Source organism: Theropithecus gelada, chromosome 17 (assembly GCF_003255815.1).
Source record: "Theropithecus gelada isolate Dixy chromosome 17, Tgel_1.0, whole genome shotgun sequence".
Lineage (NCBI taxonomy): Eukaryota > Metazoa > Chordata > Mammalia > Primates > Cercopithecidae > Theropithecus > Theropithecus gelada.
Window position 1 is genome coordinate 88446784 of NC_037685.1, and position 26094 is coordinate 88472877.

Here is a 26094-nt window from a genome sequence, read left to right on the forward strand (position 1 = left end):
AACAATAAGAGATATTTTATTGCATTTGTGTGTAAGATACTCTTGTCAGTTTTCACACACCATTAGGTTTAATCACTTTGAGGTATATTATATAACTTGGATAGATTGATTTGTAAGATCTGCACTTGCTAAGGACATGTGAATACTATATATACATATACATTATATAATGTGTATATGTGTATGTATATATCTATATTATGTGTGTATGTGCATATGTATTTGTAATGTAGAATTTCTTTAGCATCCCACAACGAATCAGTTGTAAAGTTTGACTCAATGTCTTTTTAAAGCTACTTGACATTTACTCTTTTCCTCCTCCACAACAGTTATTTCGTGAAGTAGAATCCCTTAGGGAGAAAATATGATTTAATATTAATATAGATATAAAACCAAAAGAAACAAAATACATGCATTTGTACAAAATTGAGAAATGCCTTTGCTAATAACCCATATAACTATTGCTAATATATAGTGTATTTTAGTGAAATTTAGCATAATATTTCTTAAGGAAAATATATTTCTGCCTTTTTTATCTAAATGAAAAATATAATCAATGCCTTTTAATAAATGTATAAATATGAAATATTTTTAATGTTTAAGTTTTCATTTTCTAGAAAAGTAGGACAATTATTTATATATTGTCTGAAACAATGCAGAGTATCATCTACTGGCATCATCCAGTCATACTATTCACATTAAGTATCTGACTAAAAACATGCATGTATATGGAGCTATATTTACAAATACAAAGACATGTATTCTCCTTATAGAAGACGATCTCATTTGATCATTAATCCAAATATCCATATGCATATGTGCACATTTTGTGCACATGTATTGTCACACATTTCATTTAATAACTCACTAGTATATATGGAAAATTTAAGCCAATTTATCCCTGGAGATGACGCCAAACATCTGATATACTATACATATAAATCAAACACAGTACGCAAACTGAAAAGAGAAGTTTCAGCAGTTTTAAAAAATAAACAAAAATAGGTTATGTGTGGTGGCTCATGCTGTAATCCCAGGACTTTGGGAGGCTGAGGCAGGTGGATCACCTGAGGTCGGGAGTTCAAGACCATCCTGACCAATATGGAGCAAATCCCATCTCTATGAAAAATACAAAATTAGCTGGGTGTGGTGGCACATGCCTGTAATCCCAGCTTCTCAGGAGGCTGAGGCACAAGAATCACTTGAACCCGGGAGACAGAGGTTGCGGTGAGCCGAGATTGAGCCATTGCACTCCAGCCTGGGCAACAGGAGCAAAATTCCATCTTAAAAAATAAAAAAATAAAAAAATACTCTCACCTTTCACTAGGTGTCAGAGAAAAAGCATCAGATCACTTCTACACGTTGAAATCCAGGAAATGTAAATATTAAAACATGAAACTGAAAATAAAAGCAAAACTAGTAATTAATTTGTAGGCATTTTAAGAAAACTTTTTTCAAAGTATTTGGTGTGAATTGGAACAATTACATATGTGTTTCTTGGATGCTGTCAATTGAGTCTTACAGTGAGCAGCATCAATTTTACTGGCATATATACTTATGTCTTTTGCCAAATTGTTTATTTGTGAACCATAATATGGAAGACAAAAATTTAATTTTGTCATTTCAATCTTGTTTTATCTTTCCACAATCTCCTTTTTCATTTTCTCCATTGCCATTATCAGCAGCAATATTTTTACTGCTATGTAGGTGTTTTATATTTTGAAATTTATTTTCCAACAGGCTGAATTAATTTCCTAGGGCTGCTACAACAAAGTACCACTAACTGGGTGACTTAAAACAAGAGAAATTTATTCTCTCATGGCTCCGGAAACTAGACGTACAAAATCAAAGTCTAGCAGGGCCATGCTCTCCATGATGGTTTGTTCTTCATTTCATCCCATCCCTGTCCTTTTCAGTCCATGTTGGCAATGTTTCTGTTAGTATAAAATTCTCAAAAACTTTGTTCATCTTCTGTGTTGACAAGATCAACAATAGACAACATAGTTCTCTATAGATCCTTGCTTAGTAACTCCTTCTCTAATCCTAACCACTGTTGAAATGGTGGCTTGGATCCATAAGTCACTTGCTTAATCTCTTTAGCAAATGGTTGTTGAGCCATACCCTTGACTCTGTTTCCAAAGCATGTTATCTGATTGACAGCTGAGAATTTTTCAAATCAAGTGCTGCTTCCCTTTTCCTTAAGAGTTCATTCCTCAATTATTCTCTTTTCCTTTAATTAATTTTCTCAATTTTCTTTTTCTCAATTATGCGATTTTCTCAATTACAAAAGTAACTGCAGCTTTTGCCATTAAATAAATTGCCAAAAATGCAAGTACTTTTGCACCTAGCTAATATAAGCATCAAGAAGAGTAACCACATTACACACATCATACTTAGCTTGGAGATCTGGGCTAAGTATCCAAGTTCATCACTTACAAGTTCTACCTTCTACTTAGTAGTAGATCACAATTTGGCAAAGTTTTCTACCACTTTATAACAAGGATTGTCTTACTTTCAGTGTCCAAAAATATTTCAATTTGAGATCATTTCCATTTATGACTATATATACGTATATATATACGTACATAGTCATAAAAAAGCTTTCTCTGTAGCTTTGTTTGTGATATATGACCATTTGTGTGTGTGTGTGTGTGTGTGTGTGTGTGTATAGTCATAATAAAAGCTTTCTCTGTAGCTTTTCCTTTGCTTTTTTCTGAGCCCCCAGCAAAATCAACTTTAATGTCATTATTTCCTTCAACAGTACATTCGAAACAATGTAGGCTTTTTCTATCAAGTACCCTCAAAGCTCTTTTAGCTTCTACCCATGGCACAATTCTAAAGCCATTTCTACATTTTTAGATATTTTTTATAGCAGCACCTCACTTCACAGTACCAAAATTAGTAATGGTTTTCTAGGGCTGTTATAACAAAGTACTACAAACTGTGTGGCTAAAAATAACAGAAATGTATTATCTCATAGTTCTGGTGGCTAGAAGTCCAAAATCAAGGTGTCAGTAGGACCATGCTCTGTCTTATGGTTCTAGGAGAGGACCCTTCCTTGACTCTGGTAATTGCCAGCCATCTTAGACACACACTTCAATCTCTGTGTCTATGGTCCCATGATGTTCTCCCTATGTGACTGTCTCTGTGTCTCTGTTTTCCTTCTTACAAGGACACAAGTCTTTGGATTAAGACCAACTCTAATCCAGTATGACCTCACCTTAAGTAATTACATCTGCAGAGACCCTATTTCCAAATAAGGTCATATTCTGATGTTCTGGGTTTACATACATTTTGGGGTGGGGGTCAGTATCCAATCAAGTACACAGCCTATAGCTGTCTTTTCTTCAAATTGGATGAGATCAATTTTTCTGATTAAAGGAGTTGTGTACTTTATGTGACTGCTTATATTATTTTAAAAATATGTGACATATTTTGAATATATCTAAATACATTAGATATTGACGATGGAGTTTGGATTATTATCAAGTAAATGTAAAGTGCATTTCTACATAGTAAAATGATTAATGGATATTAAAAAGTCTTATTGTTGGTAGGATTGAAAATCTAAGAGGGTCATGTTATATGTTGAAAAGACAAATGAGTTTGGTAACAAAGTAAGAATATATGAAGGTCATAGACTTTGAGCTTTTTTTATATGTATTTGGCAAGAACTAGTGCTTTTTCAGAATTTCAAGATGAACATAATAACAAGGTAATTTACAGATTATTCTTTTTCCCTAAACAAACATTCAGTATATTCTGTATTCTCTTTACTCTGTTAAATATTACAATAGTCATCATTTAAATGTGTGTGAGGCAGACGTATTTTCAGGTGTTTCCATCTGTTGTGAGAGTATACTTTAAAAATAGGACAGAAACTTACACAAATTAAACACAAAGCCAGGGGAAAAAGAAAAGAATGAAAGAAACATCCCCAGGGCAACAGTGAGAAAAAAACCATTTGAGCTACTTATTATTAATTGCTCAAGCTGTTTTACCTTGGAATCCTACATAATTATATTCCAGGGGAGGGGCAAACAACAGATGTTGAATAAAGGTTGAATCTCAGAAAATGAGACTATTTTAAAAATAAAGTTACTCTTGCTCACCAACAGGCTTTTTTTAAAATTATTTTTTGGCAGGACTTTTAGGCAGCAATTGATTTCTCATATTCACCATGCATTTGTGCATTTCAATAACATTAATGCAAAACAAAATGTTCTTTTTTTGTTTGTTTTAGTCTAAGAAGTAGATCAAATATACATGTACATAATATATTTAAGTTAGAGGCTCATAAAAAGCAAAACAAAAACAAAAGCAGGAGTATATCACAGCATTTTCTTAATGTTGTATTACATACATGTTTCACGTCAGGTAAAAAAAAAAAAGATGTTACAGAAATATATATATATATATCTCTATTATATATATATATATATATTTCTCATTGCTAAAAGTCAGTACATTCTTAAATTAGGTGACTGAGTAAAGGGCTAAATTACAAATAGTCTCTTGTTTCAAGTTCTAGACAGCATATATTGTATAGTTAACGTTAAGATTCAGTACACATTTTTATTAAAACCTTGGTAACTAGGGATATTATAGAATAGTTTGTGACTTTAATTTTTGGGGCCTACTTGTTCACATCTTCTATCCACTATTGCAGAAAATTATTTGATTTAAGGTAAATGAACGCATCATCATCATGAGTGTATTTCTTCCATGGACCTAGGAATACATCTGATTTACTTTGCACTGTTTTCATCTCATCTAAACTTAAATACCCCCAGAAAAGTAATTTTCTTCCAATAAGACTAAGTCTTGTGTAGCTGGGGAAATACCAATGACCGTATCTTTTAGATATTCATCATTCTAAGGAATTTTAATATAAAAGTTAAAATCAATAGAGAAGGATTCGTAATTCATTTGGCCCTTTTTCCTACTTGTTTTTTTCTATTTGTTAACTAAAAATATTTTATTTTTCAAGCATTCCCGACTTTGCTTTCCTTTGCTATCCTCACCCTACACACCATCACAAGTAGACTTCAGTCTGTTGATCTGCTTCCTCCAGGTGAGCAATTTCTTCATCTGCTAGCTTTCTTCTCTGTGATCCAAATTTTACTTGTTAGATGATAGCACTCATAAAACTATACATTTGCAAGGCAGAACGTGTGGACCTTATTTCTTTAAAGGAAAATAGCATAGTAAGTGAGTAATTTTCTTTATTGTTTCTTCATTAATGCTCTTAGTATTTCAGGAAAAGCTGTATAGTGTTAACGGTTGAAACAAGAATCTAGTCTTACACCAGGTTTTTCATATTTGTTATTCTTAAGTGAGTTTAAGTGGGCCAAATCGTAATTATTTCATATTTTGAAAATTCTACCGCTTATATTAATTTCACTTAGGATATAGGGTAGAATAAACTGATGGAATAGAAAGTGGGCTATACGGGAAAGAAAGACTTGATTATTTTCTTTTGGTGTGAGTTGTTGGTGTAGATGCAATCTGCTTCACTGTTACCACCTGAAGAACTGTTTCACCTGAGAAACTGAGTCCCCAAATTCCTCTTTACTTTTGGACTCAATTACACATCATATTAGCTAAGTGTTACTTTGTGAAAATACGATAAAGACTTCTTTATACAATACTTTTAAAACCCTTTACATAGCAGCCCCATATAGTTTCCTAAAGGCAAGGCAGAACCAAAATTATATAAATTATAATGGCCAATGAAGCTAATGAATATTTAAATCCCTGGAACTCCATAAATTATGCAATATATTTCAATCTCTAAGTATGCACTAGATGTGATTCAGATAATCTTGGAAAACACATTAACATTTGAAACAACTGGAAAAATTAAGTAACAAACAGAAAAAAGTATTCCTATCTCAGGTGAAATTTTAGCTCAACATATTATATTATTCTATGTCTGGATATCATCCAAGTCTCTGAGTCGTTTGAAGGCTTTTGAGAGATTTGATTGGTTTCTGCATAGTTTAATCACTACATAAGAAAAACACTTGCTACTGGAGAAAATGATTATATCAGGTTGTTGCTGTGTTTGAAAAACATACATGTATATTATAGCAATCTAAGAATCGCAATTTTCCTTGCTTTATTCATGCCAGAGAAAGAGACAAGGTTGCTTTATTTCTTGTATGGAAATGAATGGAAATTGGAGGAAAATTAGAACAGCTTTAAACAGACAAGGTTGTAGTTGGGAAAGTTATAACTGTCCTTGATTTGGGGGTAATAAGGTGAGAAATTTGAAACACACACATATATAAGGCCTATATAAAGTCTTCCTTGTTACCCTTGAATAACTGATTTCACATTGATTAAATTTTAATTAATTGGGAAATGAGTTATATTTTTTCATTCAGCAAAAATTAAATTCAAAGGTATCATTTATAGCAATACATCATTTTGGATTTTAGAATGTAAATTCATATACATTATTTCATGTGTTCTTAATATATTTCTATCTTGATCTCACATCCATTCCCGGCTCAAGTGTATGTGAATGCTCAGTGGTACATACATGCACAGGCACATGCACACCTGTGAAGAACCATGGCCATTTACCAACAAGAAACACAGAGCTAGTGTTGTGATTGAGCACCAGGAAAACTGGAAGCTGTTGTTAGGTAAATTAAGCCTGATTTTATGTCCACTAAGTGGTTCTCAGAGATTGTTGCCTTTAGGCAAGGCCCCTTCTATTCATTTCCATCTGGCATATGAATGTAATTATTTAGTCATGTGTATGAAGGATGCATGCATAACTATATGTACCTTTGCTTTTTAGCTGTATTCCTTGGGTGATAATTATGTGACAAATTTGAAGTTATCTTTTTAAACTTACATTTTCTCAGTTAAAGTATCAAGATAATCAGCATAGCAAAGCTTGCAAATATTTTCCATGAATATATATACTATAAAACTCTTCAATTTAGAATACAATTGTTGAGGCTACTGAATGTAGTTTTGCATATTTTTATTATCATAAAATTACTATAATATAATAATTTTGTCTCTGTTATAAAATAATCATACTAATATTTTTATTTTTGTTTAAATTATCTCCCAAATAGTTCATATAGATATAATCTTTGTGTTTTATAGGTAATAAATACATCAATGAGTTATGTATCTTGGGATGTATAGTTTTTAATAAATTCTTAATCTAACAATACATTATTTATATTTGGGATTTTATGCAGATATATTTACTTTTAGTAATAAAACAACTATATTCAATAAGAAAGAAAGCCTAAGTTTCTTTTTACTAAGGACTGCTAACCTAGTAATTTTTCCATTTTATAATATACCAGGTAGGTTTCCTTTGTGATCATAAATACTTTTTTCATTTAAACAATGAGCATTAAAATAAATATATTACTGGAAATTTGTCGAATCAAATAGTTTAATTGTAGTTCACTTACAGGTAGACCTTGGATTTTAATGCTGGGTAACTTTATCTCAAGTCAAAAACTCATCTGAACCTGAAAAATGTACGCATTCAAGGTTAGAGTGAAACTTACTTAAATTCAAGTGTTTTTCTCCTTTGTGTAGAGACTTTGTGATCCCAATTATGTGTCGAATAGAAGTGTCCACATTCTCCAATTGACTTATGAATTATATTTCTAAAGGAATTTTAGGGTCCAGTTAGAAGACTACTGCTACTTTCCTAAACATTATAAAGAAATTTGCTGTGAAAGCAAATGTAAAAATCTGACTTGCTAGAATTTAAGTTTATTTATTGTTTAATATTAGAATTGCCTAAAAATTTTATTTTGGCCAGATTGTGGAGGTCTTAGAACACCAAACTGAATAATTAATCATACATTCATTTTTTATAATGAATATGAAAATTGTTAAATAACTCCTTGAAAATACCTTCGGCAGCAACAAAAAATCACTTACTTCTAAGATTGAATGAAAAGATTATTAATAAGAAAAACTCAAAAATAGCATGTTTGAATTAAGAAAGACTGTCTTAATTAGTTCTTCTGTTATATCAACATGAATTCCTTTTTAGATTAGATTCAGATTGCAAGTCTGAAAATAAAATAATTGCTTATATATTTGTATTTGTTTTCAAATCACAGAAAATACTCTCCAAGATGAGAAAGTATTTAAAACATCACTGTTAGTCACTTTTTTGTCTCCATACTGTATGTTTCATGGTACCATTTTCTTTAAAAACACATTTTTATCTTTACTATGATTCAGAAATAGCCCTCTCCAGTAGCTTTTTTGCCCCTCAGTTTGATTACATAGCAGGATAATCTAAAGAGCCACGTCTCCTCTCTTTTAATATGTAATTTCTTGACCTCTTTTTACCAATTTCTCCATTGCTTCAGTGTGTTTTAATGATTACAAAACATTAAAGCTGTTACTAGAAAAATGGCTTGTCATTGCCAGTAAAACCTATTTCAAGAAACATTTCTGTATATTTACTTTAGAACATGGATATTGAGTGCATTGATTTTACTTAAAGTTTTATTCTTGGGATGAACCAATTGTAGAGGATAAAACACATCAGCTTCCAATAAATTTATAGCACAGTTACAGGTAATAAGAACAGAATGGTTTTAGAGAAGTAATTCCAAGAACAGCCTTTATTCAAAATGTCAGTTGTCAATCCTTTCCTACTCTTTAGAGATACTTTTGATTATTTAAAATAATAGTAGCCATAAGATTCACGGTTTCAGCAGCTTAGTGGTAGGGGTACTTGTTTGAGTAAGATCAAGGCCAAATTGTTTAGGTCCAAATGCCTATATTTTATTCTAAAGTTACCTTTGGAAACTATCATTTTAATTGTCCTCTCAGAAAGAATCCACTTCATAGGAGACATTTGTATGTATTTATTAAGGTATGTATTTATTATTATTTTTCTGTGTGTGTGCATGCATGCACATATACACGTATGCATGAATGCATTGAGGGCATTTAGCTTTAGTTTTTACATTTTTGTTATTTAAGTACTTTTTGCAGAATCATTTATGGAGTAGTATAGTTTCATATATATTTCTCACTCATTTGAATCTTTAAAAAAACCTTTTGTATTACTTCTTTCTTCAAAAGTATAATATTTTTGAAAATATTTGAGCAAGACATCCATCTGTTCATCTAAACACGTTCGTCTAAACATGTTCATCTAATTTGAGTTAACAAAGGAAACTTCAGATCTATCCCAAATAGAAATCTTTGAGTTTAATAAATAGCTTCTGGAAACTAGAAAGTCATTAAAAATATTAAAATTTTAAAAACATTCTTTAAAAATCTATCTTCTGGGACTCCCATATCCTATTGGCAGAGGTTGATTGCTAAATAATAAGCCAGAGAAGATGAACTGCATCTGAATTAACTGTTTCCTGAGAGTGCTAAAACTGACACCTGATTCTGTTTGCTTGTTTCTAGCAAATGAAAACAAGAGCTGCTAGAAACAAGATGAACAACAGGATTTAAACTGATAAATAGATATACATCCCAACAGCAATCAGATAGCAGGCAGAGAAAAACACTAATAAGACTCTCTTGCTTGCTTCTTACAATGAGTTTGGCTTAATAAGCATGTTTTCATTGACCTTCCTTACAGGATTACCACTTTGCTAGGAGGATGACTTGAATCTTAGATGTATTCATCCATGTCATCAAAAACGGTGTCATTATCAGAGACGGGGTTAGCTTACGGAGGCAATAAAAGCATAAGGAAAACATCCTTTCTAAAGATGAAGAATAGTAGAATACTTAAACAGTCTTGGGTCTGAAATTCACAGTATTATTTAAGTTGCTAGAATTTTAAATTTGTCCTTGTAAACCAAACAGCTTTTGCTAACTACTGCATGCCGGAGCATAGGTTTCTCACTGCATATAAATCAGGTTCTTTTGGAAATTGCATTAACTCTTTCAAGACTCTAAAATTACAAAGACTTATTAATTAATTCATATGTTGATGATAGCTGTTGGCTAAAGTGTAAGCTACAGAGACAGCTCACTTAAAAGAGAAAACTGCCTCATTTGACACGGCAATGCAGTAGAGGAAAAAAAAAAAGAAACGTAGCAGAGAAGAGAGAAACCTATAGGTGCTGAGGTGTAGTTTTCATGATACTCACTGTTTTCCATAATTTAAAATTATAAAGAGGTGATTATTTAAATACAGGCTTTGATTTCAATAACAGTGTCACTGGTTTAAAAAATTTCCTAAGGGGAAATTATTCTGACCTCCAAGTTCGAGTAGAATATATGTCAGGCAGGATTTATTTATCTCATAATTTAATATGGTATCCTTAATAATAGATAGAGAACTTTATATTTTGTATATAAACATTGTTTTTAACAGACATCCGATCTTACTGTAAATAATGTGTATCTCACAGCGATAGACAGTGTAATGTACAACTTCATTTGGTCCTGGAATCACTCTGAAAATTGACAATATAGGCTCACAAATGAATGGTAATGAAATGAGTAATATATAAAGTATATAGTTGTTCTGATTATAGGCTACCCATAGTATTTGATAACTTTTAATTTAATGATGCTTTCCATTAATTAAAGCATTTTGTTCAAATTTAGAAGTGTACATTGAGTGTGTCATATATTCAAGGAATGGAATGCTGAAGACTATACTGTAGTATCTTGATTTCAGGGAACTTTAGGGTCTCCAGGTAAACAGATAAAAAATAATAAGGAATGCAGAGTAATGCTGTAATATATAATTCAGTGGGAAAATTGTTACATTATCTTCAAATAAAATATAAATGCTTATTTAGAAAAAAATGGAATTTTTTAAATTTCTTGTTCTTTATATAGTGTATCAAAAACCTTTTCAATGGAATGGTGTATCAAATTTGAAAAGTGTTCTGAGATTCAACATCCATCCATCTTATGCGTTGTTGTTCCCTTGGCTTTGTTGATACAGTTTTTACCTCTCTTTTGAATATCTAAAGAATCTCGGCCGGGCGCGGTGGCTCAAGCTTGTAATCCCAGCACTTTGGGAGGCCGAGACGGGCGGATCACAAGGTCAGGAGATCGAGACCATCCTGGCTAACCCGGTGAAACCCCGTCTCTACTAAAAAATACAAAAAACTAGCCGGGCGAAGTGGCGGGCGCCTGTAGTCCCAGCTACTCGGGAGGCTGAGGCAGGAGAATGGCGTGAACCCGGGAGGCGGAGCTTGCAGTGAGCTGAGATCCGGCCACTGCACTCCAGCCTGGGTGACAGAGCAAGACCCCGTCTCAAAAAAAAAAAAAAAAAAAAAAAGAATCTCCTTTGTTCCAGACTCTCCGTTTTCTAATATTCTAAAATAATCCTTGAATATTTCAAATATTTTATCATATGAAATGATATGTTTGGTTAATGATAATAGAAAATTAGAGGAAGAGGGAAAAAAGATAAAGTAGATATAGGAAAAAGAAATATTTTTCTAATGAAGAATTTTAAAATGCAAAACTTATGCTGGTAACGTAAAATACCAGTTTAAATGTACATTAAGCCTTTCTTTAGTTGAGAAGAAGCAAAATGAGATGAAAGCTGAAAGCTGAGTTTGAGGGCTGGAATGCCTATTCCAACGAATCATTCAGGTCTTGTTATGTCTGTTGGAGATACTCTGGCTTAAGCCAAAAACTCCAGATATCTGTTTTTAGAAATAAAGCTGATTTGGATTCTATTTACCCTACAGCTCATCCCAATTCTGTAGTTTCATAAATGGTGTCTGATCTTTCCAATCAACCACCCAAATAATTCAAAAATCTTTGAGACATATGATACACTGCTGCATGCAGTTTGGTCTTTTACTTAGAACTTTCCCATTCTTTTTTCAGATCCTAGCAAATTTTCTCTTCATTGTTATGTCAAGTGTTGCCATTGCAGCTTCAGTCCTTTGACCTATAAAGCTGGTCTCTTACTGCCCTGTGAAGTGCACATTCCCATGTGAGGTGTGTTTCTTTTCTTAATCCTTCTTTACCTGGACCGCCCTCTCTCTGCTCTCCACTCTCTGTTGAAACCCTGATCAGCCTTTGAATCACAGATCAAGCACCACCTCTTGCATAAAGCCTTTCACAATATTACAACCTACGCTTTTCTCTGTATTTCTGCTGCTTGACATTCATATGACATAGTTCAAAATGTAATTGATCATGAATATTTCCAATGTAGCTGATTTCACATCTACTTTTTCGTTTCCAATCAAAGTTTACACTCATCAGTGAAGACAGATAGTCTTACAAACTTCAGAATTTTAAAAGTAGATAGACGTAGGTTTATGTACCACAGGCCTGTCTCCAACAAAACACTCGTTCTACAACATTCTATCCAAGATACCCCTCCTTGAAAACTTTCAATTCCTCGGCAAAGTGCGGGAGGTGTGTAATGCATTTTTACCTTGTAAATTATTGCGTGTAACTTCTTTAAAGTAATTGCTGAACTACACATATCTAATGCGCCCACAAAATGTGAGCTGTCTTTACACTGGTGGGACATTTGAATTGTATTGTTTTTCCTTGAAAGTCTCTGTCAGCGCACTTTTCTCAAAGTGAATATAAACCTTTTTCTAGTGGTATAGTATTGAGCTTCAGCCAGTTCTCTTCAGGGTACCTGTTAGGAAAAAGATGGTTCCATTTAGCTGTGCCTTTGCTTCCAAGCATCTGCTGCTGCCCCAGGTAATGGCTGTGCCTACAGAAGGGAATTCAGGGAAGGGGCAGGTTAAATTTTCAATGTTAATCTCAGAGTGGCATGCCATGGGACACAAATTATATTTGTGCCATAAATTCCCAACGCATGTCTTAGATTCTCATTGTTTTGCAGTCCTAGCACTTCTGTATAAAATACTGTTTTGTATTTATTCCTTATCATATTTCATTTCAATTTGTCTTAAGTTCTGTTCACCTTAGAGCACTGTCTATGTGTGGTCAATATATACGCCAGAAAATTCTACTCTGGTAAACATTTTACTATGTCCAAAGGGTCACAAACACTTAAAACCATCCCTGAAGGTGTGCAGGTGCATTGAAGAGTAAGTGCAAATGCTCCAAACTGCTCCAAATACCCAGCTGTGATTGGATTCACTTGCTTATGATATGGGACAGTGATTTCTGGTGTCTGAATGCAGCCGTGGCAATACATTCAAAAGCATTGTGTGATGCAGGTGCACGCTAGAGGATTGGTACTTCAAAGCTGCCGCGGTTTGACTATTTGATAGTATTATAACAACTTCCTCTTCGAAATGTGCTCTCTGCTATCAAAAGCAGATAGAATGGCACTTCACAATGTAAATTCTGGAAGCCAGATTAGCGGTGCATACTCCTCAAAATGTATACATTTTTTTCTCATAGTATTTTTATTATTTGAGCTATATTTTAAATTTATAATTCTTTATGGGACTGATTTCTTTAAAAATAATTTCAGTTCCTGGGGTCCTATGTCTAAGTTTTCCTCGTTATATCACTGCCAACATGTGAACATGCAGCCTCATGAAATAAGCGTATCATAACAAGATATATTTTCCTCATTACACTAAAAAATAAAAGCATCAAAAGACATTCCATATCTATTTATCTGTATATGAGTTACTTGATTAAGAAACAACATGTATCCCTGTGTACAAGGGAGACACATGGGAAATACAATGCTATAGAAGAATAGCTTAGCTAAGCAAGCAATGGATTCTCCGATTAACATTTTTTCTTACCCAGCCCTGTTCTTCTCTGCATAAAGGATAAAACAAGCTTATTAAAAATGGTATTAAAATAAAACTTGGAAGTAGGAAAAAAATTCCGGGAAATTTGTAATATTAGAATACCCATTTAAAAATCTGGCACAGGAAAAAATGATTTTGATACAACTTACTCATCCAGAACCGTCTCTAGAAATAATATTGAAAGCAAAAATTTTACTCCTTATAGTCAGATAGTGAGAACAGAATATTTATTTTTAACAATATACAGGTAAATGGGACATCGAAGTCATAAGTGGAAATAATAATGTGTATGAATATAGATTGTTAAGGTACCATTTATATGGAATGATTCACTCTATCATTATAACAAGTGTAAAGGTTTTATAGGATGGGAAAAGAAAGCAAGTGAATAGTAATCAACATAGACAGAAAAAGAAAGAACTGTTTATGTTAGAAAAGTGTCAGTTCACCGGATGTTGTAAATTATGTCAACTCACTGAAAGAAAAATCCATTTTATTAGAGGTATGTTGGACGATTTTCCAATGAGATTTCTATTTTATCATTGATGTTTTCTGTATGTTAGAATATATTGGGATAAACTGCAATTTGTTGTGATAATAGGAAAGTGTATGCACATGCATGTGTGGGTAATTGTGTGTATGTGCTGAAGAAAGAAAAAGACCATAAAATCAAGCTATTGTTATACCATTAAAGCCTCTTAACAGAAAACCATTACTGCGCATGAACTGCCAGCCAAAGGTCTTGGCTTGGCTTGGTTTGCAGATAATAAAGAATTTGTGATGGGTACTTAGCTTAGATTCTACAGAATTAATCTACAGAACACTAGTGCAAACCATAAATAGAGACGAGAGCTTGCTTTCTGATTTTCCAGACAACTAATTAGATATTATGAAAGCTTACATTGGGGAAAGAAGGTAAATTAGAAACAAAAAAAGAATAATGGGAACAAATAAAACTGGACTTCCATTTATAGAGTTGTCTACTTGGAAACAACTCTAATATTAAGATGCTGTTAGAAACGATACCAACTACCACAGTAATAGAAGAGTATGACTTCTATTTAAATCTGTTCACAAAATAGAAATAAGACCATTTGGTTGACAGTCGTAAAGCACAGATAACTTTCTGAAATGTCTTTTTCCCCTGGTCACAACAATTTAGACTGTCTTTATTGATGCCATGATTTATAGATTTTGGTTTTTAAGCGTCTGTGACACAGACATTTATCTCATCATTATAGAAAAGAAAATCAGAGGCAAATACTGGATGCACATAGGAAACTCCTGTGCTGGAAACTATATGCATGTTTTCAGATGTACAAATATGTGAGTTCCCAAGGTACCAAGTAAGCGTGAAACTCAGGGGAGGAAATCCTTTTATGCTCTCTAAAATTTCCCTAAGTGGTCACAAATTACTTTTGTAGTGCTTTGAAGACAGGGAAAACAAGTTTAAAATTCTGACTTGTGACAAATTTCTGCCTGAGAGCAAGACAGAATAGAATAAAGAGGTGGATTCTCTCCAAAGTAAGACTCTTTTGGTTGGTTCCTAGGCATATTTCCTGTGTTTGGACACTACAGAATCAGAACCCACAAGTGTTTTTCCCTGAACTTTCCACAATAACTATGTTCAACTGAGGCCCATTTATCTTTGTTAATCTTGGTTGATTTTAATAACATTTTGGTTTCAACTTTCCATCTTATACATGGTAATTTTTGGCATCATTGAAATGGTTATGCACTCCTGTGATTTAGCGACATTATACAATTAAAACACATTGTAAAATTAAATTATATAACATTTGTGGGAGACTATTAAAACCCAACAATTGACCAGGCGCGGTGGCTCACGCCTGTAATCCCAGGACTTTGGGAGGCCGAGGTGGGCGGATCACAAGGTCAGGAAAGCGAGACCATCCTGGCTAACACAGTGAAACCCCGTGTCTACTAAAAATACAAAAAAATTTACCCGGGCCTGGTGGCATGCGCCTGTAGTCTCAGCTACTCGGGAAGCTGAGGCAGGAGGATGCTGTGAACCCGGGAGGCGGAGGTTGCAGTGAGCCGAGATCGCACCACTGCACTCCAGTCTGGGCTGCAGTGCGACTCTGTCTCAAAACAAAACAAAACAAAACAAAACAAAACAAAATTTAAAAGCAGATAATTTGATGTTTTTATCTAAGTATTTTTTCCTCACATAGATATAATTTAGAATAATTTCACAATGGCTTAATTCCTCTGAAGGTATATTTTGTCACAAAATGATTGCTTGCTTGATATCCTTAAGATTACGCTGTTGAACTGCTTAGTGTAGGTTAAAAAAGAGAAAGATAGAGAGCTTTCAAATATTATCAGCCAATATGAATATGCAGATTTCAGGTATCTTTATGTCCAAATCCATTGTAATTACATGAAATTCAAAATCAGAGACAGTTAAAGTGTTGATCTAATCATAGATTTTGCACCCAGGCTTGTGGCAAACGGGAAGATTAAAATGTTGCTTATTAATGCTTTTAGTCTGAAAGATGCATATGTATATGTGTACATTTACATATATAAACTTTGTTAATATATAAGCAAATATATAAAATATTATTTTATTTACAATAATAAAATATTGTCTTATTTTTGTATCTCTTATATTATGAATTTAGAAATTCCTGGGATTCACCTGTATTTCTCTTATGGCAATTGCTAGCAATGTTCATAAATGCATAGGTTATGGATTTAAGATTTTCTATTTTATTAATGAATTTTTAGACTGTCTTGGAAAAAGCTAAGTTTTATCACAAACATAAAAATAAAGGTTTGTATACAATATGAATATGTGTGCGCGTGTGTGTATGGTTTACGGTGCAGGTAAACTGCAAGTACTATAGTCTTTTGAGTTACTTCATCTGTTTTGCAGAAATGTCATATAAATTAAGAGGCACAATTGAACTAATTAAGGCTACTGCATTTAGATACTTCCCTTTGAGGCCTGCATAATAGTCAGATGCAGCAACAGAAGTATAGAAAGTGATTCTTAATACTAAAAAAGGGTTTAAAGTTATTGAATGTCACATGATATTTCAGGGAATCATGCTTTTAAAAGATTAGACACTATAAACTAATAGTTTATAACTGCAAACACTATAGTTTACAGTGACTAATATAGGCAGAACTGCCCACAGTTCCATCTTGTGTACTTTAGAATTGTTTTCTTTCTGCAATATAAACATGCTTATCTGTGAGTATCTCTCATCTGCATACTATTTAGATTTTGTTATGTTTCTTGGCAAGGAATGCATTCTGTGAAGGGGTGATCATGTTATATTGAGGAGAGTAGGAAAATAAAACTAAATAATCTCTTGGTAATCCCAGATTGAACCTGAAGAAAAAAGTGAATATTGGGTCAACTATTTTTGATTTGATTTCTTCTGTTCAGGGTTTCTGGACTTGTTTTCTGGTGTATATATTGAATATATGAAATGGTGGCTATCTAAATAATTTGCTTTTGTTTTCATTTCCATAGCTTATAATTCAACATATCTATTCCAGAATCCATTCCCCTTAAAGTACAGAGAGCAGTTTGACCATCTACCTTAGAACTGTAGGGCTTAAGTAAATACTCCTCAATGTTATTTTTTATTATACACACTTAACTTATTGAGGGCATTTAAAAAGGTAGAAGGTACACATGGCAGAAATACTGCTAATACAACTTTTCTTGTCTTAAACAAACCCTGTCTTTGTGGCAGCTTTCCCTCCTTCTCCCTCCACACTCCACTCTACCTTCATCTCCCCGCAGCCCTTGAGTCCCTCTCATTCTCCTTTCCCTCCTTCCCTTCACTTTGTTTTGCTTCTTCCCTTTCTACTTTCTTCCTTTTTTCCATTTGTCTTTTTTTTTTTGTCCAACCAGTCATTCATTGTATATTATCTGTCTCTTCTTTCTGTATTTACCTATTCATCTATTTATGTTTCTTCAAAAATGATTTCCCTCTCTCACAAATTCTAACTTGACCCTTAACAGTTAGAGTTCACTTCGTGCTCATAGTTTCTGCTATTTGTACAAAGGTGTCCATTCAATTTTCTTCACTGCCTGTGAACTGCTGCCATCAAAATTATAGTTTAATCACAAGGTGAACAGCTTGTAATGTATCATGATCAATACTCAAAATGTACTCCCCACGATGTGATATAAAGGAGTTAAGTAAAATGCTGCAGATTTTCAGCAGTGACAAGCAAACAATAATTTTATGTTGTTGGTTTCAAATTCAAGGTCTATTTACACTTTTGTACGTCTGCATTATTCTCTTTTTCTCTCTTTTAAATTCATATTGAATTCATTCAGTGTTAGCTATCCAAATAGCTACAATGAAAGGCTGGTCAATATGAAATATGAAGCTACATTAGCATATTTTGAAGACAGTGTATGAGTTATAAATGAATTTTAAAAAAATAAATGATACAAAGTATTACTGAGTGAGATAGATTGTAAAGTTTTCTAATTTTCCTTCTTTTTGAAAGATAAAATTTGCAGAAAGTTATCTATTTATTGAAATGATATTATGTTATTTTTTCTAACATTTACTGACAGATATAAATAAGGTAATATTTGTGATTCCCATTTAGAGTAGGTAAAGGAAACATAGACTCATACTTGATATTGAACCTTTCTTTTTGCTTTTCTACGTATTTATTTACTTATTTATTTTGAGACAGGGTTTAACCCTGTCACTCAGGCTGGAGTGAAATGGCATGATTACAGCTTACTGCAGCCTTGACTTCCTGAGCTCAAGCCATCTTCCTGCCTCAGCCTCCCGAGTAGCTGGGATGGGAAGCACGCACCACCTCGCCTGGCTAATTTATTTATTTATTTTTATTTTTGTAGAAGGGCATCTTGCTATGTTGCCCAGGCTAGTCTCAAACTCCTGGGCTCAAGTAATCCTCCTGCCTCAGACTCCCAAAGTGCTGGGATTATAGGCATAAGCCACCATGCTGGGCCAATACTGAATTTCTGATACCCCCTTTTAAAAAATTTCAGCTTTAATTTAAATACATAAATGGAGGCTTCTGAATAAAATTAATGCCTAGTTTCTGCTGCTCTTCATGTCTGTCTAACAGTCTTTCAATTTGTAGATAGTATTTGGGTCTGTAGATGCCCTGTGAGACTACTTTTCAGCATTCTTTCCTGTATAATAAATTTAACAGTGAATATTTAATTTACTCATAAGAAAACATTTCTTTTAAAAAATGACAAAATTAAAATAGAAGAAAGATACCTAATTTTTTTTTTTTATGTTTTGCAGGTGTGAATAAATAGTATAGTATCTTTGTTCTGTCAAGACACCATTTGATTTCTTCCTACAAAATTTCAATCTCTTAAGAAACTATTTTATCTTAAAACCTTTCGAAATAAAACAGATTGTGGGCCTTTTAATGTAAATAATTATTTACATGTTTTAAGTATAATTTTAGGTTTCATATATAGCTTTGAGAAGTGATATACAAATGTATCAATGCTGTTACATTTGCTGCTATTTTAAATACATCTTTCATGTGGAAGTCTTTTCTTGCACAGGACACTCTAAATTCATGGGGATCAACCAGCATCAATTAAATGGCAAATCCCAAGGGCACCTAAAACTGTAGGCACTTCTATTTCCATTACGTAAAAGTAAACTGTAAATATCCTCTCCTAAAAGTAAAAGTCTCTGATTTAAAAACAGTCATTAACTACAATAGGCACAACCATTTATAGAAGAAAGGGACAACTGGGAAGATGTAGCTCAAAGTTATGGTTTAAAATATTGGGGTCAATGGAAGTATGCAGCTGTTCTATAATTAAGGATTCTTTTTTTTTCCATATTCCATGTTCAGCATCTGTGAAGTAGAGATCATTAAAAGAATGCTTTATTTAGATTCTCTATTGGCAAAGGAAAAAAGTAAAAATTCCCACAGAAAGCATTATTATTTAAAATGGAAAATCATGATTTGTCATTCATTTTGAACTACATCTGTTGTGTAAATGCATTTTCACCTACTTACACCCAAAAACAAAAAGCTGAACAGAAAACTGATTACATGATCCGTAAGCCTATCTAATAAAATAGGAATGTGCACTTTTTGACAAGTTTATTCATAAAACATTCTGATAAAAAATTCCATTTGCCATTCTGAGTAGGAAAAGTAAGCATTTAAAGGAAACCTTTTATTTCATGACTGTCATCCAAATAGCAATTACAAGCAAAATAGTGATAAAACATTTTTTAAAGAGCAGCTTAGAATTTGTTATGGAAGTTTGCAATCCAGTTTTTGCCCTGTTATTTGATTTGAAAAAAATAATGCTGATAATCTTTTTTGAAGTTCACTGTTTCTAGGATGAGTTATAGAGAACAAAGACTAACTGATATCCCCAGGAGTTTAGTTTACAGTGATGCTCTGTTCTACTGAGAATGATTCTCCAATGGCCACGTCTTACTTCTTCCCAGGCTATGGGAATTCGTTAATATCTAGAGAATAGACTTAAATTAAACCATTGTCTCAACCAGCAGGTTTATGCAACCATCCTGAAATGTTTTAATTATTGTTTTCTTTTCCTTTTTAATTAAGAGACCAGAGGTCAAGCAAACCCATTGAGAGCTGATCACAGCCTCTGTAGAAATTTAAAGAAAACCCTAATGATTGGATTTGCTGTTTTCTCTTTTGTTTTGCAGAACCAGAAGAGTGTGTTAATTGCACAGATGAATGCCGAGTGCTTGGTCATTCTGACAGGTGCTGGATGCCACAGTTCCCTGCAGCCAATCAGGCTGAAAATGCAGATTACCGCACAAATCTCTTTGTACCTACAGTTGAAGCTAATGTTGAGACTGAGACTTACGAAACTGTGAATCCCACTGGGAAAAAGACTTTTTGTACATTTGGAAAAGACAAGCGAGAGCACACTATTCTCATTGCCAACGTTAAACCTTATTTAAAAGCCAAACGTGCCCTGAGCCCTCTCCTCCAAGAGGTCCCCTCAGCATCAAGCAGCCCAACCAAGGCATGCATCGAGCCTTGCACCTCAACAAAAGGCTCCCTGGATAGCTCTGAAGCAAAACCAGGAGCCCTGGCTGAAGCAAGCAGTCAGTACTTGCCCACTGACAGTCAGTATCTGTCGCCTAGTAAGCAACCAAGAGACCCTCCCTTCATGGCTTCTGATCAGATGGCAAGGGTCTTTGCGGATGTGCATTCCAGAGCCAGCCGGGATTCCAGTGAGATGGGTGCTGTTCTTGAGCAGCTTGACCACCCCAACAGGGATCTGGGCAGAGAGTCCGTGGATGCAGAGGAAGTTGTGAGAGAAATTGATAAGCTTTTGCAAGACTGCCGGGGAAACGACCCTGTGGCTGTGAGAAAGTGAAAAAAAAAAAAAAAAATGGCATTGGCATTTTCTTGTCTCTTCTGTTGATTTAAAGATGATTCCTCCTGGTGATAACCCATTTTACAGGGATGAAGAAAGACCAATGCTGCTTTAAGGCTTTTAGTGAACATCTGAAGTGCCCACAAGTATGTTCTTTCCACTGCTGTTTCTTTTTCAGAGATAACAATGGTTTCGTTTTGACCAAACTTATATTAGGACAGAATTATTGATGCTTAAAGAGAAAAGAAAAAAGGGAAGAAAAAGGAGAGAAGAAAAAGGAGGATAAGAAGAATTACCTTTTGACAATCTGTTAGGAAGGTATGCAGTGTGAGAATTGAAGTATTTCTGATCACTCTCAGACTGTCCTCCGTGATTTATGCTGACTTAACTGTTTACCTATAAACCCCATACAAAGCAGGGTCATAATTTGTGATCTGTGGTGGATTTCTAGCAGTCATCACAGGCTTCTACTGAAAGTCCTGAAAAGACCTTGCAGTAGTCCAAGCTACACCAAACATTAACACGTATTTGTGGTAAACATTTCTGTATAAAGTTACCTGACACACATATAAACACAAGGAACATTCCATATCATTAGTCAAAAACAAAAATAAAAACAACAAAAAAAAAAACCTTTGGTCATTTGTAAGACATCTCATGTCGTATAAAAGTTAAATGTAAAAAGATATAGTCCATTTTGTCCTGCACACACGTAGACTAATTCACGTCATTAAAGGAGAAGAAAATTTAAAGATTTAAAATGCCTATTTAGCATTTTAGTGTCCAACAAAGATTTAAACAATGATGAGTATGTTTTAAATTTGACATAGAAAAGTTCTAAAAATTGGTTACCATTGAGTGGTAAGATTCAGAGAAAATTAACTTGATTAATATGTTTTATTCATTTGTGGACACTAAAATAGCTCAGGAAAGTGAAAATGTCTTAGACATACACAAGTCACATGACCATTTAAATGTGCAAATGTAAGAAGATTCAATGTGTTTACATCAAATGACATATTTTTTATTGATTTATTGCAGATTCAGTGCATATGAGCCAAATTGTTGAGTGTATAAGAGCTATATTGTGTATTTTATTAAATTAATATATAGTTGTGTTGCAAAAATATTTGGGCTTATATTGTAAATGGCAAGTGTTGCCTCGGTAGCTGTCGAACTCTATGAGTTTTGTTTTTCCTGCTTCCTTTTCCCCATGGAGTGTGGGAAGCAGTGCCTCAGAGCAAAGTCTCTTGTTTAATGTATAGTCTACCAAGTACTACAGTACATAATCTGTTCAAAATGTGTTTGAGTGAGCTGATGGAGCTAACTGAAAGGTCAAAAAATACATCCATCAGTCATGGTTATGTGCAAGTCCTTGTAGAAGATTTTATTAAAGTCATGCTAAATCACAAGAATTAACATTTGTACCAATATCTGAAACTTCTTCATGTTTTTTCAATAACATACAGCTTCTGCCTATGTAGATATTATACCATCAGTTGGTTCTCAAAGTATTTTAAGTGGTTCAGATGTGTGTTCCCATTAAATTTCAAAAACATGAAAAATGCTTTAATGCATGTATGTACCAGCAGTGGTTACTTGCATTGTGTAGTGTTTTTCAAGAGGTCTGTGTCTTAACAAAATGTTTTCTTTTATCTCAGTGCTCTTCTGCCTCTTTTTTGTTGGTGTCCTTTGAGAACAATACACCTTCTATTCCTTCATTTGGTTACACCTTTTCTTGTGACATTTAGCGAGTTTCAAACTTAATTCCATATGAGGCTAAGAAACCTCAAATTTCAGGAATTGGGAAAAATAAAATTAGCACTTGCAGAAGTAGCAGCAGATGGGAAAATGCCTTGATTGACATTTTCTTTCAGCATTTAAAATTTTTGGCATTTTACAGCTTCATGACAAACAGTTTTGTGCCCATACCTTAGAAAATGTGGTGCTGAGTTAAATAAAGGCTGTTTGAGCACTGGAGCAGAAAAATGCATTATTTGCAAACTGGTGGAGAATTTTGTGCCTTCTCTTCTGGCCACCAAGCCAGTGTAGAAACAGCATAAATGTCATAAAAATTATTATATTTAAAACAAAAACAAAAGCAAAAACAAACATTGAATTAAATTAAGTTTTGTAATTTTAAACTTTAAAAACTTCTACTGAAAATACTTCCATCAAATGCCATCAATATTTTAGACTGTACCTCGTTTGCAAAACTGCTTTGAGAGGGAAGAGTGGACAACTCCCATCAGCCTTATTCTCTTGAGAACTATATTTTGGTTCCTAGTAACAGCCTTTCCAAAGCTCTACTCTTGGTGTTTATTACTCATAAATGTTTAAATTAGAAAAGAAGGGATCTTGTACATGTGAAACCTGATTGACTCTCTATATTTTGGACAATTTATGTATCTGAAATGTGTTGTCTCTGTTAGATGACGTTATTTTTGCCAGGAGACTACAGGTTGATTTAGCTTGATAGCTGAAATTTGATGGAAAACTGATTTCCATTTAGTCTTACCAAGTGTTGCCTCTCTCTTACTAGACAGATAACCACTTAGTAAAATCTAAAGCAGTATGTAAATGAAATCAGCAAAGAGAGTAGGGTTTATTTTTTAAACATTCTTAATGCTAAGTAACCAGTTGTTCAATTTATTATATGTGTCTGAGGACATTAAAACACCATAAGATTTTAAGAATTGGTTGTGCCAATGTGTGAGGGATTTACCTTTAGGCTCTCTGTCACCAGTGATTTACTAGTGTTAGCTGTTTAACACATTATCTGTATTTAGTAGTGATTATTTATTTACAAGTTGGTGGTAATACAGCAGTCAGGACTCTAAGCTTTTATAGTTGAATTGAAGAAATCTCGCTTTCATTCATTTAGCTGGCAACTGCCTTTATCGCAGACCTCTGGTGCTTGGCTTTCAAGGAAGCCTATGAGATGCCAAAATCACACCTTTAGGGAACAACTTGCTCTAATAGGTGATGCATGAGCAAACAGTGAGATTTGAAGGGGTTTTAGCATAATTTAGAATGTGAAAAAAATATCAGTTCACATCTTTCAAGTACTAACCCCTCAAAAATATCCCACACATACAAAATATGTGATGTGATACTACTTTAGTTCTTTTAGGTCTTTAAGTAACTGAAGTTAAGCACAGAAAAAAAAAATCACTTCATGGAAATTTCAGTAAGAAACCCAAACTTCTAAAAATTGCTTACAGATGAATTAAAAAAGAAAATCAGCAACAAAATAACTTTTTCATCAGTTAAAAGTAGTGAGAATCTGTGTTAGTTATACCTATACCAAAGTAAACATTAAAGAGACATATCATGCAATTTCAAAGAATTCTTTCATGCTATTTCTTAACCTGACACTTCTAACTTTATTGCAGGCAATAGACAAAGATTTGCTCACTACTCCATAGGTTAATTGAATTCCTGGTTGAGAAACTAACTTGTTTTGTTTTCCAAAATTAGCTGAAATCTTGTAAAACATGACTTCTCTTTAAAGGATCTAGACATTGCTCGATTTAAAATATGGCACCATAAAAAAAGCCATGTAGTAATAGAGCATATGCTATTTTAGAACCAGGTTAAAAGCTGTTTGTTATCTAATAGAGTAGAAGTTACTGAGTTCAACAAATACACAGGTCTGGCATAATATATGCCCAGTCATAATTGTCTGATTATATTCTTTTGACAACAGACAGCATTTATCAGAGCATTAATTCAAATGAGAGTTTTGGCTATCAAGATGTGTTGATTCGAAATATAATTGAATGAGACCTGATTAAAGTCTGACTTTCCTGGCCCCAGTGTTTTGCAGGTTGGCTATTTCCATTATCAACCCATCACTCCATAAGGTTCTTAGCTGCACCAAGTGATTGGTGAACAAGGACAACAACAAAAGCAGCATACATTGTATGGATTTATCTCAACGCTATTGTTTAATGGCTGTGTTTAATGTGACCTATCTGGAAAATGAGGACTCTGAATAAAAACCTGTTACTAATAGTGGTGTTGCCTTCCCTTGAATTCATTAACACAGAAGGGATGTGTTACACACTGCATATCACAGGGACCCTGATCGTGATTATTTTAGAAAAGCAAACTGTGGCATCACAACTCATTTTGCTAGTTATCTGCTTGACAGTAAAATAAGACTTAAAAAAAATACTTGATAATATCACTAGTTTCTCAATAGAAGTGGATTCGCAATCTTTCACATAGCTTAGATAAATTGACTAGTTAAATAATTACCAAGGGTTCATATTTGTGATATTTGAACACAATGAACTAATGATATTTGAACTAATGATATTTGTGGTTTTTAATATTTGCAATTAGTATAAAGATAATTTGGCATAACATCCCAGAGGATTTCAGAAAAGTAAGTTTATAAGTCCTGTCATAATCTTACATGACTGATGAAAGGAAATAGAACACTCCTCCCTCATCTGCAGGGGAAACGATCTGAGACCCCTAGTAAATGCCTGAAACTCCATATAGTACAGAATCCAATATATACAATATGTATAAATAGTATTTTAAAGTAAACACATATTTATCTTGACATTTTACAATAATAAATCTCCTTTTCTCCCCATTTAATAAGCATCTATTGCATTCATACTATGTGTTTGCTTTGGGCTATGATGCCTCAGGAGTAAACACTAAAAAGGAATGGTGTCAGGGTTACTATCTTGTTGGAGAAGTAATTAGGTACATTCTAATACGCATTACTCTTTATAAATTAGATTTGGTTGTTTGCATTTCTTCTCAGTTAATCCACACATCCCATATATCTGCCATTTCACTAACTGAGTGACATCTTCTAAATTTCAAACCAGTGTAATATTCTTTTTGTTCGGACTTTATTTTTTTTTTTAATTTTACTTTTCTTCCAGCAGCATAACACATATCATGAAGAGTGCATTGCTTTTTCATATCTAAGAAGATCTTTATGGGTTATATTTATTGTTATAGATTAAATAACTTGCATATTTATTC

General features: G+C 33.5%; 1 protein-coding gene across 3 annotated transcripts in view; it reads left to right on the forward strand.

Moving 5' to 3' along the window:
• PCDH17 (protocadherin 17) overlaps positions 1 to 25098 on the forward strand; it is a 97601-nt gene extending 72503 nt beyond the window's left edge. Inside the window, exons 4-5 of one of the 3 annotated variants that reach the window (XM_025364763.1) lie at positions 4991 to 5074; positions 20399 to 25098. In XM_025364763.1, coding sequence (XP_025220548.1) covers positions 4991 to 5074; positions 20399 to 21081 — 767 coding nt within the window. In that variant the 3' untranslated portion in view covers positions 21082 to 25098. The remainder of the gene's footprint in view (positions 1 to 4990; positions 5075 to 20398) is intronic. The other 2 variants (XM_025364764.1, XM_025364765.1) reach the window with 2 other exon arrangements.
• Positions 25099 to 26094: the final 996 nt, after the last annotated feature.